This window comes from Ursus arctos, unplaced genomic scaffold, assembly GCF_023065955.2.
Source record: "Ursus arctos isolate Adak ecotype North America unplaced genomic scaffold, UrsArc2.0 scaffold_13, whole genome shotgun sequence".
Taxonomy (NCBI): domain Eukaryota; kingdom Metazoa; phylum Chordata; class Mammalia; order Carnivora; family Ursidae; genus Ursus; species Ursus arctos.
The window spans coordinates 29,182,747-29,200,272 of NW_026622797.1; the positions used below are offsets into that span (position 1 = coordinate 29,182,747).

The following is a 17,526-nucleotide window of genomic DNA, read 5'->3' on the forward strand; positions in this document are numbered from 1 at the left end:
TGCAAGGTTTTCATACCAGATCGTGAATGCATTATAAAACTTATTAACCTGATGTGATTATTGCCCAGGTATTTCATTTAGAGCGTTTATTGCTTGTAACAGACGCAAATCCTTTGCATAAACAGTGGTATAAAGGGAAAAGTCCTTGTTTTTCTAAGGTAAAATTGAAAGCAGGACTAAAGCCATTTTTATTAAACCTTCTTAAATACGGGTTGGCTTAGAACGAACATTCCTTAATTGTATTAGATCACAACATAGTTTCTTCAGCCAAAAAAAAAGTGTTTCTATTTTTAGGTTAAAGCATATGCCCTACATCATTTTACTTTCTGGTCCTCTGTTTTCTAATTGTAAAATAATAGGGTTGCCCTAGAATCTAAATTCAGGAGGGGCCATGAATTTGGTTGGCACCAAGTAATCTTACATATTTTATTTTATGCATTTAAAATGTTATTCAAAGGAATCCATAGTCTTCACCAGCTTGCTGAAGTTCCATGGCCTGAAGAGGTTAAGAGCCTGTGCCTTCCATTTTCCAGTAACTAATACAGAAACTCCTCCATCGAATGAAATCAGGATAGAGACTCCATTGCTTTTATTAGAGAACTTTATTAAATATTTGACTTTCCATACCTCATTTTCACTTTAAAATATGTTCAAAATCTTAACTTTACCCTTCACTGTGTTTCTGGGGTGCCCCTATCATCTCTTAGCTCCTTTTAATAGCCGAATATTTGTCCATCATGGTTCAAACTTAAGGGTAGAGCCCAAGATTCTTGACACTATGAGGACATGGAGCCACATGGAGAGTTCTCTGCTCCTCATGCTTCGAAAGTAAAGCACAGGGGAGCCCAAACCCAAGGCATGCGATTATTCTCTCATGAGTTCATCCAAGGTGATATTTGCATAGAAACCCAGCCCTCCTTAAGATAGCCACTGTAACGTAGAAAAATGTCTGTGGCTATTGTTTTCACAATGATGAGGGCTTTTCAAAATCCAAACGTTCCTATGTGCATGAATTAATTAATGAGCCTCCTCTTCCATCTCATGACTAGTATCTCTTCACGAAAGCAGATGGAAGGAGTGTGTCCAACGTCACATGTCAAGTTCGGTAACGAGACTGTCACGGTGACCCTTTAACCACCTTTGTATTCGCTCATTCGAGCAGAACCTCACACTGCAGACTGAGTGACAGGAGCCGCCAAATCACCTCCCCCAAAGCTCTTCCACCAAATAGGCAGGAGTTCCAGCAAGAAAGCCACTTGGGGTGACGAAGAGGAGAGGAGAGAGGGAGGAAGTGGTGGGGATTCATTCACTCACTCGGTGATGCAACGTGTGTGTATTGCTCACCCACGAGGTCCCGGCACCAGTCAGTGTTCCCTGTGGCTATGCGGGGACTGGTGAGCGAGGTCCACAACTTGCTTTCACGGTGCCAGTGGTTGGAACAGGCAAGAAGCAAAACATGAATACACGTACAATACAGTGTCAGGAGGAGAGAAGTGCTCAAATCTAGGTGGAGGTAAGAGTGATAAAGAGACAACGGGAAAGATAAATGAAGGGGCACGTGTGGAGGAGGTCGAATGGTCACAGAAGGTCCTTCTAGGGTGGTGACATTGGGCCATGGCTTGTATGAAGAAAGCAGAGTGAAGTCCTGGGAGCAGGGTGTTTTAAGCAGGGATGATGGCCAGTCAAGTGGCCTTGAGGGGACATGAGCTGGAAGGTTTAGAGCACAGTTAGAAAGCCTGTTGAAGCTGTGGCACGGAGTGTTTGAATTCCAATCAGGCTTTGGCATCTGGCTGCCTGGCCTTGAACCTCAGCTCCAGGGTGTACAACTTTGGGCAAGTGAATTCCTCTTTTGAGTTTTCAGTTTCCTTATCTAGAAAATGGGACAACACTGTCTACCTCACAGTGTAATGGGGGGGTCAAGTGAGGCAATCTGTATAAAACATTCTTATTTTGGTGCCTGCTATGCAGTATGGACTCTATACAGTTAGTTATTAGTGCTAATAAATGTTGGACTGTGGTCTAGACATGACATGAATAGTTCTGATAATGCCAGCCCTGACCTCAGCAGGCATTTTGCTTAAGCCATGTCGGGACACACGGGAAGTACTCCACGGCCCTAAGTTGAACTATGATGCCCTGGTCCTCCTCGTCTCCCTCCCATACACCATTCCAGTTGAGTCAAGACTAAGAAGAATAGGTTTGTGCTTTGCAATATAGTTTAATTCTGGGTTACCTACAGTCAAGAGATCTTCCTAGGAAATCAGACAGGTTTTACAGAAAGTCCTGAGGCATTGGGGAAGGGTGAAAGGTGTGATGTAGCCTGAGAAACACCCAAATGTCCACTCTTCTAAGTTAGTGCAACTAATTTAGACTATATGTCCTATGTGCACACAAACTCTGTCTTTCTCACTGCTGTTTCCTCCAGCCTAACCTTGGGCCTAGCTCACAACAGGGGCTCAATAAATATTTGTTGGATGAGTCAAAAAAGTGTTTCTGGCAATCTCTCAGCTTCTGTGAAAAGGGGGAGCCCTCTCTCTCTAGTCTGGGGTTGATATATCCTGATCTCCTCTGGTATATATCTGAGTCAGTATACAGGGAATTAGAGATGAATGTATGGTGTGGAGAACCCCATACACATTTGATCAAAAATCGTATCTGAATAAAGCAACTCAGTTGAAGACACAAGGCCATCTCCAATATCTGATGACCTAAGAAGCTTTGCGTTTTAAATTTCCTAAAATTAAGGCCATTTAAAAAAATTTATAGTGTTAAACAAAATATTCATTTCCAGATTTCTATTTTTTCTCCAAAAACAAGACCCAGCCCTTCCCTTGGAAACAAAGATTGAGATTAGCAATATCATGGGGTAATTTTTCATACCTTGGTTTAGTAATTAGATGTATTTCAACTTGACTCTTTACAAAAAAGACTTGAGACAATTGATTCACAGTTTTCCTAAAAGAAATATGTGAAAATCTGAATCTGGCATTTGGGGTTTGTTTTTGCTTATTTAATTAATATTAGAGTTTATAGAAATATTTCAATGGATTATCTCAAGTTTAACAATCCCATTAAATCCCTCAGATGTAAATGGGCAGTCCATTAGTTAATAATAGTAATAAAAGATCTTTGTAGAAAAATCATACCATAGCCACAAGTAATCAAACTCTCAGGAACTGCATTTTAGCCCACTTGCAAGCTAACAAGTAACCCTGTCGTAGTTTTATGGATTTGGGAAAACATAAGAGCTCTTGATCAGAGAAAGGACAGTTTATTACCCCCAGCAATAGCAACAGCTGGAATATCAGCATTGCCCCGTTTCCTCAAGCCCCAGTACCCACAGGGCAACACTATGAGAACCAGATGAAATCTGCACACATAATGGGTCATTTTGAGAAGAGGAGCCCAAAGTCTAGGGAACCCAAATCTTTTATAATAGACAGTAAGCCCACCTGATTTCCTCGTGAAGAAGACATTATCTTTAATTTATTGGATAGTAAACAAGCCTTTGCTCCAGAGGAGACACTGTCTCTGTCTTCCAAGGCTGTTTGTTATACAAACATCCTTAGAAAGATAACTGAGAACAAGAACAGCCGTTGCTTTTGCTCCTCAGACACGCAGAACTACAAGAGATCCATGGAGAGTTGTCTCTCAAGTCAAGTATCCTGAAAAAGCAACTTCTCTGCTTTAAATAAGAAACTAGGACTTTTTAAGGCTCAGAAACTGTACAGTCTAACTTTTTGTTTGGTTTAGTTTTATGGAGTTTAGCCAGCTTTTTGGAGGATGGGTATCCGTAGGAAGCCTAAGACTCATCTGCCGTAACATTTAAATTTAGATTTTATACCCAAATGACTCTAGCTCTTCAAAAAGAAATTGTTCATGTGATGTTTGCACAGCTAAAGACTTTGACAATTCCAGGGACGTGAAACAGCAGGCTCTAATTTAGAAGTTTACTTAGCTGCTTTACTCCAAGATATGCTGGGTTTAGAACAGAGAAGCTTACAGACCAGAAGTACACCCAATGTTTCAAAAAAGACTTTGATATTCTTCATATTTTCTCCTAGACTCTAGGTCTTTAATATTCAGAATCATCACAGTTAAAGGCATATTGAGTGATCATCTTTTTTGTTCTGCCATTCTAGAATATGGGATAATTGCATACCGTTAGAGAAAAGGCATACTGCATAAATTATTATGCTTCAAATATGAGAGTTTCACTATCAACTGTAGCCATTAAATAATCATATTCACACACTGGTTTGTGTTAAGTATAAGTTAAGTGTTAAGTGCATAAGTTTAAGATCTTTCACATTTTTTCTTTTCAATCTTAGGTTTTAGTTATCACTAGTATTCCCATCCATACTGTTCCTTTTTTTCCAATTAATGAAGTTAAAGGCCACTTTGATTGGTTAAAGTGATGAGTTATTTGGTCCTCTGATGTTAACCATTAAAATAATGCGAAATAAATAAAAATTAGTATCTGAATAGTTTTACACTAAGTTCACATCCAAGCAGAGGAGGAAAAACTTCAAGACATATGTACCCTTATTTTCCTCTTTGGAGTCAGGTGATGCGGCTGACCAGTACTTAACAGAACCAGTCTAAAAACTGCATTTTTGAAGCATGAGTACAACTCAACACACAGTGAAATGACACCATCGATCCTGTTACCATGGGCAACTGTTCACATAAAACAACAGTGTTGAACTTTCCTCTCAGTCCTGTGCCCTTGAGAATTGTGAATATCAGACAGTAAAGACATTAAAGCAACAGACTAAGGTTTAAGACTATCTTAATAAACACAAGCATTCCTTTGTTACTGTGTTGTTTTCCAGAACACAATGTTAAGAATTTTTCCAGGGAATATTTGTAACGTTAAAAACTGTAATACCTTTCTGATTAAAGTAAAGCATCAATCATCAAAAAAGCACAACATAACATATCACATCTGAAGCATGACATTCCAGTTACAGTTTAAACAAGAAAAGGTTAATTTCTTGGAACTCCTTTTTTTTTTTTTTTTTCTTTTTGAATCTTAGTTCAGTGGTCTGAAAATTGGGATAGTCATGCTCCTAGGGGTTCATTTTGCAGAGTACTGCTTCAAGGATATGTCAAGGAAAATCAATTTCTTGATTTTTAGGGAAAATCTGCTTCCTAAAATTTCTTCTTCCTCATCTCCCTAGTGATAATTATCCTTCCACTCTAAGTGGAAGAAAGCACACCTAGTACCCATTAGAAAACTTATGATGATGATACATGTCCCAAATTATAAAAACCTCAGGAGCACTAATCAAAAAGATAATTGAAAATATTGGTGCAGGTGTGGTATGGAAAAAATTACTCTGACGACTAGATAATAATCCTTTCATAGGCCTAGATATTGCCAACAATTTGCTTTCTGCAAAATTCAAGGATGGCCTAACCAAGTGATCAGCTGATATACCATCACAGATAACTTTTTTTGTTAATTCAAAGAACTGAGAGATATTTATTATAAAATTTCTTCAACTCCCCATCTTTTTTCAGTATTCTTGAGAACAGTAACTTTCATCTAAAGAGTAGAAATGTAGGGGCGCCTGGGTGGCTCCGTCGTTAAGCCTCTGCCTTCGGCTCAGAGCATGATCCCGGGGTCCTGGGATCAAGCCCTGCATTGGGCTCCCTGCTCCACTGGGAGCCTGCTTCTTCCTCTCCCACTCCCCCTGCTTGTGTTCCCTCTCTCACTGGCTGTCTCTCTCTCTCTGTCAAATAAATAAATAAAATCTTAAAAAAAAAAGTTATAAAAAAAATAAAATAAAGGGCAGAAATGTATCCTGTTATTCTAGAAGTGACATTCACCCACACATACATAATAAAGAAAAAATTCCCTGTCTGAGAGATTTTTTTCAATAAATTTCACTTTTCATATCTAATAGATAATTCTAAAGATTTGTAATGTATTTCTATGGTTTTGATCCAATTTGTATTAATTATTGTATTAGTAGCTGAGAAAAAAAATACCTAAGAGTTCTTAGGGAAAATATAAGAAACCCTAAAGTTTGAGTTTATGGTAATTTTCTTTCAGAGCACTTATGATGGAGTGACCAAAAGATTTTTAAGTTTAAAAATGCATTGCGAAAGGATAAAATACAAGGTGAAAAATATAAAGTTTATGTTAAATAGCTTATGCCTATATTTTTCAAATGGATAATGATGATGAATTTCAATTCTACTGGAAATATTTAAAAGAGTGAGAGGTGCTCTCTTTTATATGTTAGAGTTTATAATACAATAGAAATTGTATTAAATTACCTTTAAATTTACAGTGAGAAGAAAGTTTGATGTTGACTTATAAATGAAAGAAAGTACTTAGTTTTTCAAATTATTTTAAAGGCTACACAGGGAAGAAAGTTTAAAGCCAATAGCTTTTTCTTATTCCCAACCGGTACCTGCTCACAAGTTCCCTTCGCAATCCTGGCATTTTTTTTTTAATTGAGGGTTATTCCATTGAGTTCAATTTTCCCTAAAATATTTTCAAAGAATTTCAGTTAGTGTTGACTAGAAATCATTAAGACAGAAATACTGGGAAAGATTGAGATTTTATTTCATTGCTTCATTTAAGTAACACAAGATAATATTCTTGAATGAAATATTTACTTTAGAAGAGGCCAGACACGAGCAAAACTCAGAGAAACTGAGAAAAAGGGGAATATGAGAGATAAAAATAGAAACAAATGACAGCTTTGCATCATTGCTGATGTTGGAGACAGTGGCCCATGGTGGAGTGTCTTTTTTTTTTAAAGCATAACTTTGCCACTTAGGGAACCTAATGAAGCAGGATTTAAACATCTGGTTGGAAGGAAAGGGGCCTATTTCCCTTTCATATTCACATTTAAAGGATTTCTTGGCAGACAGAGAGCTAGGTGTGCCCTGTGTTGTTTGCATAGGTAATAAAAGCCATGGGATTTGGCTTCACTTCTGCAAAGTATGGAACAGCGACTCCTTGGCAAATCAAGTTGTTGAAAATTCTGCCTCCAGAGTTGCTGGGAATTCTCTGGCAAGAGTTTAAGACCTCTGGGAATCTTTCAAACCTGGAGCTAGCATGCCAGGAGGTTGAGGAAGAGCTCAAGCCAAGGCAAGACAAGGGCTTAAGTGATAGCCTCGGTGGCTTAGAGGGAGGGGGTGGAGATAAATGTGGCAGGTTACCTACCCATGGGAGGGCGACGTCATCTCCACGGATTGCCCTACTAACGCAAGCCCATGTCCTCCACGGCACACGGGGACACCTCAACATATGTGTCCTTCACGTCTTTGCGTGACGCTCTGTGCAGCCATAAACACTGTCTGCGGATTTCATCTGGCTAAGGCACGTTCTGACAGGCAGCCCTGGTGATTTAACACCATGTGAAGTACAAGTGCCGATACTTGTGGGCAACTCATGTCCTGGCAAGTCCAAAATTTCCTCTATCCTCGCAGCACAGGGAAGGCCTTAAAGACAGGAGCAGACTCTGACATTTACGGAGGCATGTACTGCGGAGCTAGTCCTGGAACGCTGAGGTGAAAGGTGGAAAGATGACAGTAAAGGGGATGGTTTTGGGGCCTGCTACACAGTCGTGGTGGCACTCACTGGAGGAGAGTTGACTAGGTCTCTGAATACTCCATGGATTCCTCACAAGCAAATTGCACAAGCATCCCCTGTGGGTCTATCATGGGGCAGCAGAGAACCAGGACAGCCCGAGAGAGCCACCACTTCCTCACTGTGGTGGGTGGCCATAGGTTGACTCTCTCTGGGGGAGAAATGAGGCCATCTCGTTAGAAAAACCATCGGTGATTTGCACAAGACTTCCACTTGTCACTATAATTATGCATATGAAATCCCCATGTGATGGTTTACATCTCTGTGCTCTTGACTTATGAACTGAAACAGAGTTGCTCCATTTTTTTTGCCTTGGACATTCCCAGTCCCTTTCTGGGAACCATGGAGGCCCCTCAGATTCTAGCATCATCTTGCTCCTAAGACGTCCATGGAAAAATGATCCTTTTAGTCAGTTTTAGCTTGCTGCAAGGACCATTTTCAGAACTTGATTTCACATTCTGGATTTGAAAATTTGTGACTGTAGGGTGCTGATATCATTGTTAAAATCATTCTCCTTATTTTTTACTTGACGGACTCCTTATCGGGAGGTTGGACCATCCTTGTCAAAACACTTATCAAATGCTACAACACCCAGTTTGTGAATATTAGATAAACCAAAGCATCAGTTCTTGAATTCTTTCTATTAGATCAAGAAGAAGTAGAAGCTTTCTGCAATGACACATTATTTTTGGAAACGTCAGGTACACGGTTTGCCTGACAAGGTCTCACCAGAGATAGAGGGAAGTCTCTCTTTCCACGTTCAGTTCATAGCCCATGGCAAGATCAGAGCATTCTCCTCTGATGCCAACATCGTCTGATGACCCCAGCAATGATTTTCCAAAATCCCACCAAATAATTCCAAGAGGTGGTCATGGTGAAAGGTGGGGAAGGGAGGAAGGGGCTTCAGAGGTGATGAAGTGGGGATAGAAGTAGATTAAGAAAACCTGTGTGAACTCATCTAGCAAAGAAAGAGTGACCCTTCCCCTACCTCCTCATGGCTGCTAGAGCGAAAGGTGATGAGAGATCCCCCATGCCACTGTGACAAAGACCCATGGCAGAAAAGGGCACAAGGGATTGGTCTGTGGCATAGATTATTTAACTTTGAAAACATTGGATTTACATAATTTTATCTTGTATTTGTCCAAGGACAGGTCATTACAAAGGCTTCACCAGAATGATACAGCTGTCATTCTACTCAGAGCCAGATCCCCAGTCTCACAAAACTCAAGACAAGGTTGCCTGAGCACGGCACGGGTCTCATTAAAAGCAAAGCGATCCTACCAAGGATATAATCTACACGAACCTCATACAGTTTGGGGGGGGGGTAGGAAATGGAGGGGAGGGATACAGAATTTTAGTTTTAAATTCCCTATGAATTAGAACAATAATAAACATGTTCCTTGTGTTACAATTACCTTCCATGCCCTAACAATAACCCTACATGAATTCACTTGGAAAAGATAATCAAGAAAAAAATGTTTCTCTAGCCCTCTGCTATAATTCAATTTATTTTTCTTACTTTAAAACAGCAAGTTTACTGTGAGCAGATGTTTTCTGTCCAGAGCCTCATCTTGTCATGGGAAGCGCGTTGTTAAATTAGAGGCACGGCTGACTGCTCCATGCCCACATAGGCCGACCGAGTGGTGCCTCCCCCGGGCTAGGACCCTGCAGCTGGTCTCTAGGTAACTGCTGGCTTTGCAGCGCAAGGTGACTTCGCCAGCAGTGAGCCAGGGCTGGGGCAGCTCCTATGTCCTTCTTTCTTCAGAATCAAACGCTAATGCTCTGCATTTACTTATTCATTAACAAATATTTATTGAGCAACCACCAAGAGAGCACCATGATTAAAAAGCATGAGTTTCACGGCCTGACTGCCAGGACTCAGTGTCCCCTCCGCCACTTCTGAGCTCTGTGACCTTGGCAAATGGTTACCTCTTGAAGCCCGAGTTTCTTCTCCATAAAGAGGGATAGTAATAAGTTCCTATCTTGGAAGATTTGGGCAGGATCATTGGAGGTAAGGTGCCATACAGTGCTCTGCCCCTTATAAGAACGCATAGCTATTTTATTAGGGCGCACAGGGCTTGACGGGCTGTAAGCAGAAAAGTGAGTTCTAATCCTATCAGGCAGGTCCTCTAATGTTCCCTGTCACTCTCAGATAATAAAAAGTGCTCTGATCAGTTTTTGTGCCAACAAGAGTCTTCTTTCAGAAATTCAAACATTTCGTCAAGTACAATAATCAAATTTCGGAGCTCTGTTTAATTCAGAGCTGCTGTCCACTCAGCTTGCCTTTGGTCAGGAAGACCAAGTGGGAGCAGGGAGAGTAGTGGGCCTCCTTCCCCCTGCCTTCTTGGCTCCATTTCCTACCCACTCAGTAGCTGTGATGTTGGACTTGTCCAAGGGAAGGTCCGGGACTCTAGCAGGGAGAACCCTGATCTGGCCCTGAGGCTTTGTGCTTGGCAGAGGTCCAAAGCTGCCTCTCTTGTTGCTCGCTGGCAGTTCACCCAGCCACCGCCCCTCTCGCTTGCATAGTCCTCCTTCCCGGGTTACGGTCAGGCTCTGCCAGTGTTTCTCCTGAATCCTTTCTCACGTGGCGGAAGATGAGGAGGAAGCCCAGCCCTCTCCCCTCCTGCTGAGGAAGGTCACAGCCCCGCTCTCCCACCACAAACCACGCAGGCCTGGGGCACAGGGCAGAGGGCTGGCCCTACGTTTCACTGGAGTTTTGATCATTGTGCTGCCCCCCACCCACTCTTCCTTTTCTTCTAGTGCCCTGGCTGCTGCTGAGCGAGCTTTTTCCCGGTGGAATTAGAGGACGAGCCATGGCTTTAACATCCAGCATGAACTGGGGCATCAATCTCCTTATCTCTCTGACATTTTTGACTGTGACTGGTAAGGACTCGTTGTTTTTCTCTATCACCTTTCGTGTGAGTGAGGGAAGCACACTCACCTAAAGATCATTTGACTGTGGACGTGTTCAAAACATCCAAAAGTAAAAAGAAGGTACCTGGTGGACCGACCACGCTATTGACAGTTATCATTCTTAATTCATTTATAACCCCACCTGCTCTCTCCCCAAATTATTTTGAGTCACATCCCAACCATGATGTCATTTTGTCTATAAAATTTCCACATGGATCACTAAAAGATAAGACGTTTAAAAACTCTACCTGTAATAGCATGATCAAGCCTAAAAATATTAATAGTAATCCTTTGGTGTCAAATATCCAGTCTTTGTTCCCATTCTTCCAATTGTCTGATAATTATTTTTTTATACTTTGCTTGAATCATGATCCAAAAACATAACTTACAGTTGATTGACATGTCTCTTATAATTTGTAGGTTTCATCTTTGTTGCTCCTTCGTCCCCATCTTTATATTTTTAATGAAGAAACGGGAGTTATCTGTTTCATAGAGTTTTTCCCACGCTGGGTTTTGCTGATTATAGTCCTATCACATGACCTTCTGTCCTTAGTGTTTCCAGTGAACTATTTAGATCCAGGGGTTTGAGCAGATTTACATTTTCTCATTTGTTTATTTGTAAACTCCTTCACAGGTGATGGCATGCGTCCTGCCATAGAGGCACATCCTGTCTGTCTGTCTGTCTCTCACTTTGTCATGTAGGCTTCCTCGAAGATCATCATCCAGATCCGTTATTTTCATTCCATCATTCCTCCTAAATTTTGATCATAGCTACTTCTCTAAGGAGAAGTTTCTTCTACTTAGTTATTTGCCTGCCCTGAAGCGTGAATCAGAGAAAAAAGGCAAGAAAAATGCTTTAAACTTTCTCTTTATTTTCTAGTTTTCCAAATAATGAGGTACTTCCCCAGCATTCTCCAAAACTGAGCTATTTCCTTTCTTTCCTCTTTCCTTCATATAGGTATATGATATAAATATTAAATCATATATATGATATATAAATTTGGGCAAGTGTATATATAATCAAAAATGTGTATTATCTATAGCACTTCTGAATCTTATCAACCACTTTTTTTGTGTGTACATCTATTTTTGGAAATTAACTTTAGGAGTTATTAATTAAGCATGGTTTGGGTTTTACATAAAATTTCAAATGTTTATGTCCCACATTTTTAGAAATAGACCAAGATTAAAGGAAATGAAGGAACTGGTCATGAGTATCAACCATACTTATCCTACTCAGATTACATGCATAGACCTGTGCCTTTCCCCTTCACACACACACACACACACACACACACACACACACACACATTCATCTGTTCTTTGATGCGGAGAAAGAGAAATATAGAAGAAAAAATTGGAGTGAGCACAGCATAATGTATGAACTTGACGAATCACTATGCTGTACACCTGAAACCAACGTAATATGTGTGTCAACTCTAGGTAAATTTGTTTTAATTACGAAATAGAAGAAAGAATGGAGGGGTGCCTGGGTGACTCAGTTGTTCAGCATTTGCCTTCGGCTCAGGTCATGATCCCGGGGTCCCAGGATCAAGCCCCATGTCAGGTTCCCTGCTCAGTGGGAAGGCTGCTTCTCCCTCTCCCACTCCCCCTGCTTGTGTTCCCTCTCTCGCTGTTTCTCTCTCTCTGTCAAATAAACAAATAAAATCGAGGAAGGAAGGAAGGAAGGAAGGAAGGAAGGAAGGAAGGAAGGAAGGAAGGAAGGAAGGAAGGAAAGATCAGGGGTGGAAAAAGAGGACCAAAATCTCCGGGAATGATAGGTAAGGTATGGGATGAGCTAAGGAACATTCAGGAGTTCTCCTGCGTTTAGAACAAATATTGGGAAAGCAAATTCACTTGAAAATCCTGGAACGAACCTGTAGAGGACATTTCACTGGACTAAGCTTGAAATTCGGCACAGGTTTCTCCCACTATTTGAAGCTCCAGCGTCTCTAGGAGACCTTTCATCAGCCAAGATGGCCTGAAGCAGAGAAGCAGCTACCACTTCCGAAGATCTCTTCGGATTTCTCGCAGTTAGCAAAAGCAGGTACTGACGGAGGTCTTTCAGAAAAGCAAAGTGGCATAACACAAACGTGCCGAGAGCAGGGAAACCTGTACTTATTCTCAAAAATCAGTATTCCAAGTAGAAGACGGAAGGTTCTGCTTGGCAGCAAGCCCTCGGACACCAGCTTTCCAGTGCAACTTCACCAGCATCTAGAAAAGCAGAGCGCTCCGGGGAAACCAACTCGCTGGGCAGCGGTCATGATACAACTGCATTGCACTCAACTCCGAGGAAAATATTTTAAGAGGATTGTTTAGATATTTCCAGAGCGTTGCCATGTGTCCACCATGGGAGGGCACCTGGATGGGCGTGTGACCTGTGGTGTGTGCAGAATGGTTGCGAGAGTTCAGGGTGTTTGGCTGCGGCGAGAAGGTGCTGGGCGGCGGGGGCGGGTGGGGGTGGGAGGTGCACGCAGGTGTCCGAACGGCTGTCGGCTGTCGTGCTGTCATGAAGAAGGGATGGAGAGTGGACTCGGAGGGCAAAGCAGAACCTCTGAGCTGAAGCTCCCGAAAGGGAGACTTGGACTTGAGAGTCAGGGAGGAAGACCTTTGTAAGAGGCAGGGCCAGCCCACCATGCTGTGAGAATCTCCAAAGGGGTGAGCTCCCTGTTCCTGGAAGTACTCAAGCAAAAGAGAGGACAGGTTTGATGAGGTGACCTTTTGTTTTGTTCTGTTTTTTCAATTTCTGTATCCTGGTTTTATGTCCCAGAGAGGAAAGGAGGACCATTTGTACAAGCACTTTATCAAGCAATCGCTTGGGCAAAAGCCTGTGCCCGCAGCAAGGAAAGCCCAGAGGGATGGGACTTTAGTTAAAACTGCCCAAAGAGCTGTCATGTGGTCCCTTCTTCCCGCATCTCCTCGCCTCAGCACAACTGACGGACAGGTGCTTAATACGCTTAGATCTTTCCACGCTGCATCCCTCACACTGCCTCGCTACATAACTGCTCGGTCAGTTTTCCTGACGGACCAGTGGGGATTTGTGGGTGCAGCTGTTAAGGGCCGTTGGCACTGTTTCTGGCTACGGTCAGTCTGACCTGTGTTTGTAAAGAGCCAGGTTCTTCGCCGCTGCTCCCCGCCGGGCTGGACTTCCTGCCGCTGAGCCCTGGGCAGCACAATGCGCACGGCCAGCTCCCGTGCACGGGGGGCCACCTCTCGCCACTCCGTGTGGCTTGACCTTGGTCAGGAACTGCAGAAGGACTGTGCCTCTGGCTAGAAGCGGTCCGAGGAAACCCTAGGCTGGCCGGCGAGATCCAGCAGCCCCTGAGGATGTGGCTCCTGCTGATGACTCTTACAAGTGGATGCCTTTCCTTCGAACCCTCAGCCCTTTTTCCTCTGAATCCAGGCGGAAGCATTACAAACACGCTGCCAGCTACTAAAAGGAAATATTGCCAACATGAAATGATTTATTTGAATCAGAGTAAAGAAGGGTGAGCTCATTTCAAGCCAAGTGCATCTGTATCAATGTCTTTAAAAATGTCCACCAAATAGAAATCAAACGGCTACAGGCACGACTCCCAAGAGGGGACCTGTGATGATGAAAAGCCAGAGGAGATATTTTACCTTCTGCTTTCTATGTTTTTGTGTCATTTGATGTCCATTTATTTATTTATTTATTTATTTTTGCAATGAGCGTGTATATTACCATTTTGAAAAAGAAAAGTCTGCTCACAAAGAAGATAGCATTGGGTTAAATTGTGATCGTCGCCAAACGACTTGGGTCGTTTGTAAAAAGGAAACTTACAGACGTTGGCTATATTTTTAATTCGTGGTTGCCATTTCCCAGGATACTACCAGCATGTTTGAAAATACACACATTTTTATATATGCCCTGAGAAGCGGCCGTCCACAAAATGGGGTCAAAGCAACACAAAGCACATTTTTAATCAGTTTCTTTTGTCCTTTGTAGATCTCATTGGCTTGCCGTGGGTGTGCTGTGTATATACAATCATGAGCCTAGCGTGCCTGGTTTTTGTTGTTGTGTTTATACCCGAGACAAAGGGATGCTCTTTGGAACAGATATCAGTGGAGCTGGCAAACGCGTAAGTATTACGTGCACGCTCTCTGAACGACGCTCTGGTCCAAAAAATGCAGTTTTCCATACAACCGAGTAATGATCCAACATCTGAAATGATTTCAGGCTATTCCCTTTGGCGTGAAACTGTATCTCAAAACACCATTTCAGTTTTTATGCCATGTGATGAAACTGGGTGACTAAGCTAAGGAATTAGAATATCCAGGGCTAACAGGTGCACTTTTCAAAGCTCTCTTCAGGAATGGTCAAAGAACCTCTCTCATGTCCCGAGGTCCCCCACCCAGGAGGGGTTTTTTGTTTGGGGTTTCAGGTAAGTCTTGGAATGTCATGCTCACCATGTGCCAGAACCATGGGCCTCCTTCTTCTCTCACACGTGTAGGTCGTCTTTAAGCCCTAAGCAGCCGTGAAGGCTAAGACGGTCAGGAACACCCTCGGGTTTAAATGACTGCAATTATTCCAGATATGACACAATAGAAATAAGTTTCAGAAAGATTAAGAGTTTCTCCTGGGGAGAGCATCTAGAAAGCTGGTTAAATACATTGCAAAGAGAGATTATTTAAACAGCTTGATTTTGACGTGGGCTGTAGAGAACTCCTCTTTCCTTTTGGTAACAGAACTCAGAGCTCTAAGTGCTAAACTGTGGGGAAGGAGGTGATGCTAGGGGCCAGGAATGAAGGGGAACTTGTTCTTCTTCCTGGGATTAAATCATTACACTTGAACGTGTAGGAATACTTGTTCTTGGGGTTTAATGGGAGGGCGCTACTTATTTATAGTTAGTGAATTTCTTCTAAAAACACTTTCAATGGGCTAGAAAGAAATGTTTGATTGCTACTGGAACTGTGGGCATAGTGATAGTTCAGCGTTTATCTGAAGGAAGAATAAACCTGAGAGGTGATTGGATGGTCACTATACATGGACATATTTATTTATAGTAGGATCTGGAAAACTTTCAGTTTGTATTTTGCATTTTTAGAAGTGGTTTGCATTTTTTAAATATTTCACTTTAGCAGACAGAAAGACTTTTCTCTTAATTCAAGCTGTGAGTTAAATATCAAATTGTAAGGTTAATTTTTAATATAGATAAGGCCCTGTTTTTTAAAAATACAATGAAAATGGAAGTTATTCATTTACGAGGAAATGTAATTGTCAGGAAGGCTGGCCGGACCCTTGGCCTGACCAGCACATTGCCTGGCTCTGTGCTAGTTGAAGTCAACTGACTGGGTTTCTTGGCGAGCACGGAAGAAGACTATAATGACCGATTCATGCATGATTCAAAAGCCTCAGATCTTGGTAACTCCATTCATTCATCTGGAGACTTGATTCAGATTCAAGGCCTATTGTGGGACTAAGATGCCCGGACGTTAAAGACTTCCGAATCTATGGGACATTCTTCATTTCTCATTCTGCCCTCTCCGTGTTTCCCATCAGTTGTCTGGTTAGGGGTAACACACCATCCCCACACGTTGTGGCTTAAAATATACTACTCCCCATTTCCCAGGATGCTTTGGTTTGCCTGGGTGGTGCTCTTGCTCCTTCCACCTGGACACCCTCATGGGTCCACATCGGCAGGAGGGGCAGGCGGATTGGACGGTGTGAGAGAGCTGCACCCGTGTGGATGAGAGTGGGTGCTGACTGGGTGGGGCACTTCTGTTGTCCTCCTCGGGGCCTCGGCCTTCAGCAGGCTAACGTGGTTTCCTCACACGGCAGATTCAGGGCAATGTTCCAAGGCAGTGGAAGCAGGACTATGAGGGCTTGTGAAGCGTACGTTCTAGAAGCCACACGGCAGTACCTCCATTACTTTCTAACACCCTCCAAGTCCCGAGGCCGACCCAGCGTCAAGGGAGGTAGAAGTTAACTTAATCTCTTGATGGGATGAAGGACACAGAATTTCTTTTTTTTTAAACCACATTTAAGCTACCACCCCTACTCTTTCTTGAAATTCTCTTTAAGCGCCTATGAAACTATTTTCTTTCCTGGAATCCCTCCTACCACACTGGCACTTATCTCTTTATCTTTCCTTCTATTTCTAGATTCTAGTTACCATTGAAGACTTAGCCCCACATCCTTATGCCTTCAAAGACAATGTAAATCCTCATCTTTGAAGTCCTGCATACACGTAGCCCTGGAGAGCATTCCTTTCTCCTGGATTTTTAGTATTTTCTAGTCCCATTTTCTTCGCTGCTGCCTTAGCTAGGACTCTAGCGTTTCACCTCCTTAACTAAGTTATAACATTTGGTTTCCAGGAATGGTCTCTGCCCATTATCCTTCCTATGGAACCTCTCTCTCTATGCAGTGTCTAGCACAATATTGATTCCTAGCAGAGGATTAAAAAAGTATTCCCTGTTCATTTGATACTTGTGAACGAGGCCAGCGCTGAATTCATTGTGTGGGGGGTTAGATCAAGGGTAACAGTGTAAGGCACAACGTGTCTTGATCCGTGGACCACAAGATCTACGGTCTAATCAGCAACGGGAGGGGGAAGAGGTATGTGGGTGGATAAGTGACACATTCTGGCTTTTCCACACCACTCCCTTCCCTACCACTTCAGATATTACTTATTCAACTCTTTCTTGACCATCTACTAGGCACCAGACCCCATACTAGGAAAGAACTGAGGATATAGGAGACCAAGAGTCCCTAGCTTCTTTTCCCTTAGGAGGTGGGCAAGAAAACGGACCACCGCAAACATTTACCATTGCTGGCAAGCACAAAGGGAGATCACAGACATTGCAGGATGTCATTTATAAAATCTTGAAGGAGTGATCTGGGCAAAGAGGAGTATGTGGGAGTCAGAGGAGAATCACACGCAGAGGCCAATATACTCCCTGGTGTGGTGTGAAGAGGACAGGCTCCGGGTTGGGGATCGAGAGAGGAGTCCAGAGCGCAGGGCAGAGAGCAGTTGGGGGGT

General features: G+C 42.6%; 1 protein-coding gene across 2 annotated transcripts in view; it reads left to right on the plus strand.

Annotated features, from left to right (window-relative positions):
• The window catches only part of SLC2A12 (solute carrier family 2 member 12), a 55,795-nt gene that overhangs the window by 27,191 nt on the left and 11,078 nt on the right, over positions 1-17,526 (plus strand). Inside the window, exons 3-4 of one of the 2 annotated variants that reach the window (XM_026504838.4) lie at positions 10,373-10,495; positions 14,493-14,625. In XM_026504838.4, coding sequence (XP_026360623.2) covers positions 10,373-10,495; positions 14,493-14,625 — 256 coding nt within the window. The remainder of the gene's footprint in view (positions 1-10,372; positions 10,496-14,492; positions 14,626-17,526) is intronic. The other variant, XM_026504839.4, reaches the window with a different exon arrangement.